The sequence below is a fragment of the Myotis davidii genome, unplaced genomic scaffold, assembly GCF_000327345.1.
Source record: "Myotis davidii unplaced genomic scaffold, ASM32734v1 scaffold77, whole genome shotgun sequence".
In the NCBI taxonomy this organism is placed as follows: domain Eukaryota; kingdom Metazoa; phylum Chordata; class Mammalia; order Chiroptera; family Vespertilionidae; genus Myotis; species Myotis davidii.
This window is the reverse complement of record NW_006289713.1, coordinates 6,333,417-6,333,716: the sequence shown is the minus strand read 5'-3', so window position 1 is coordinate 6,333,716 and position 300 is coordinate 6,333,417. Positions and strand designations below refer to the sequence as shown.

Below are 300 nucleotides of genomic sequence, written 5' to 3'. Positions count from 1 at the left end.
CCACGACTGTCCACCCTGTGGTTGGGAGCACTGTCCGCCTCAGCTCTGCGGGCTCCCATTGGCCAGCAGCAGGCGCTGAGCTCCCACGCACGCGCACTGCACGCTGCGCCACGTGCTCCCCAGGTGGGAGGCGCCTGGCTCGTGTAAAAGGGCACGAGCGGCACAGTCGGCCCGCTGTTCCCTCCGGTCCGGCCATGGCCTCCCCGGCCAGCACGGCCCCAGGCGCCGATGATGGTGGCCGCAGGAGGCTCCGCCTGGCAGCTTCATTGCAGATCAGCCCCAGGCGCCCTTCCGCCAGCC

At 71.3% G+C, this 300-nt stretch overlaps 1 protein-coding gene across 1 annotated transcript in view; it reads left to right on the top strand.

Moving 5' to 3' along the window:
- The first annotated feature begins 194 nt into the window (after positions 1 to 194).
- Positions 195 to 300, top strand: part of ADAD2 (adenosine deaminase domain containing 2) — a 9,665-nt gene continuing 9,559 nt past the window's right edge. The window contains exon 1 of the mRNA XM_006762291.1: positions 195 to 285. Within this exon, the coding sequence (XP_006762354.1) occupies positions 195 to 285 (91 nt within the window). The remainder of the gene's footprint in view (positions 286 to 300) is intronic.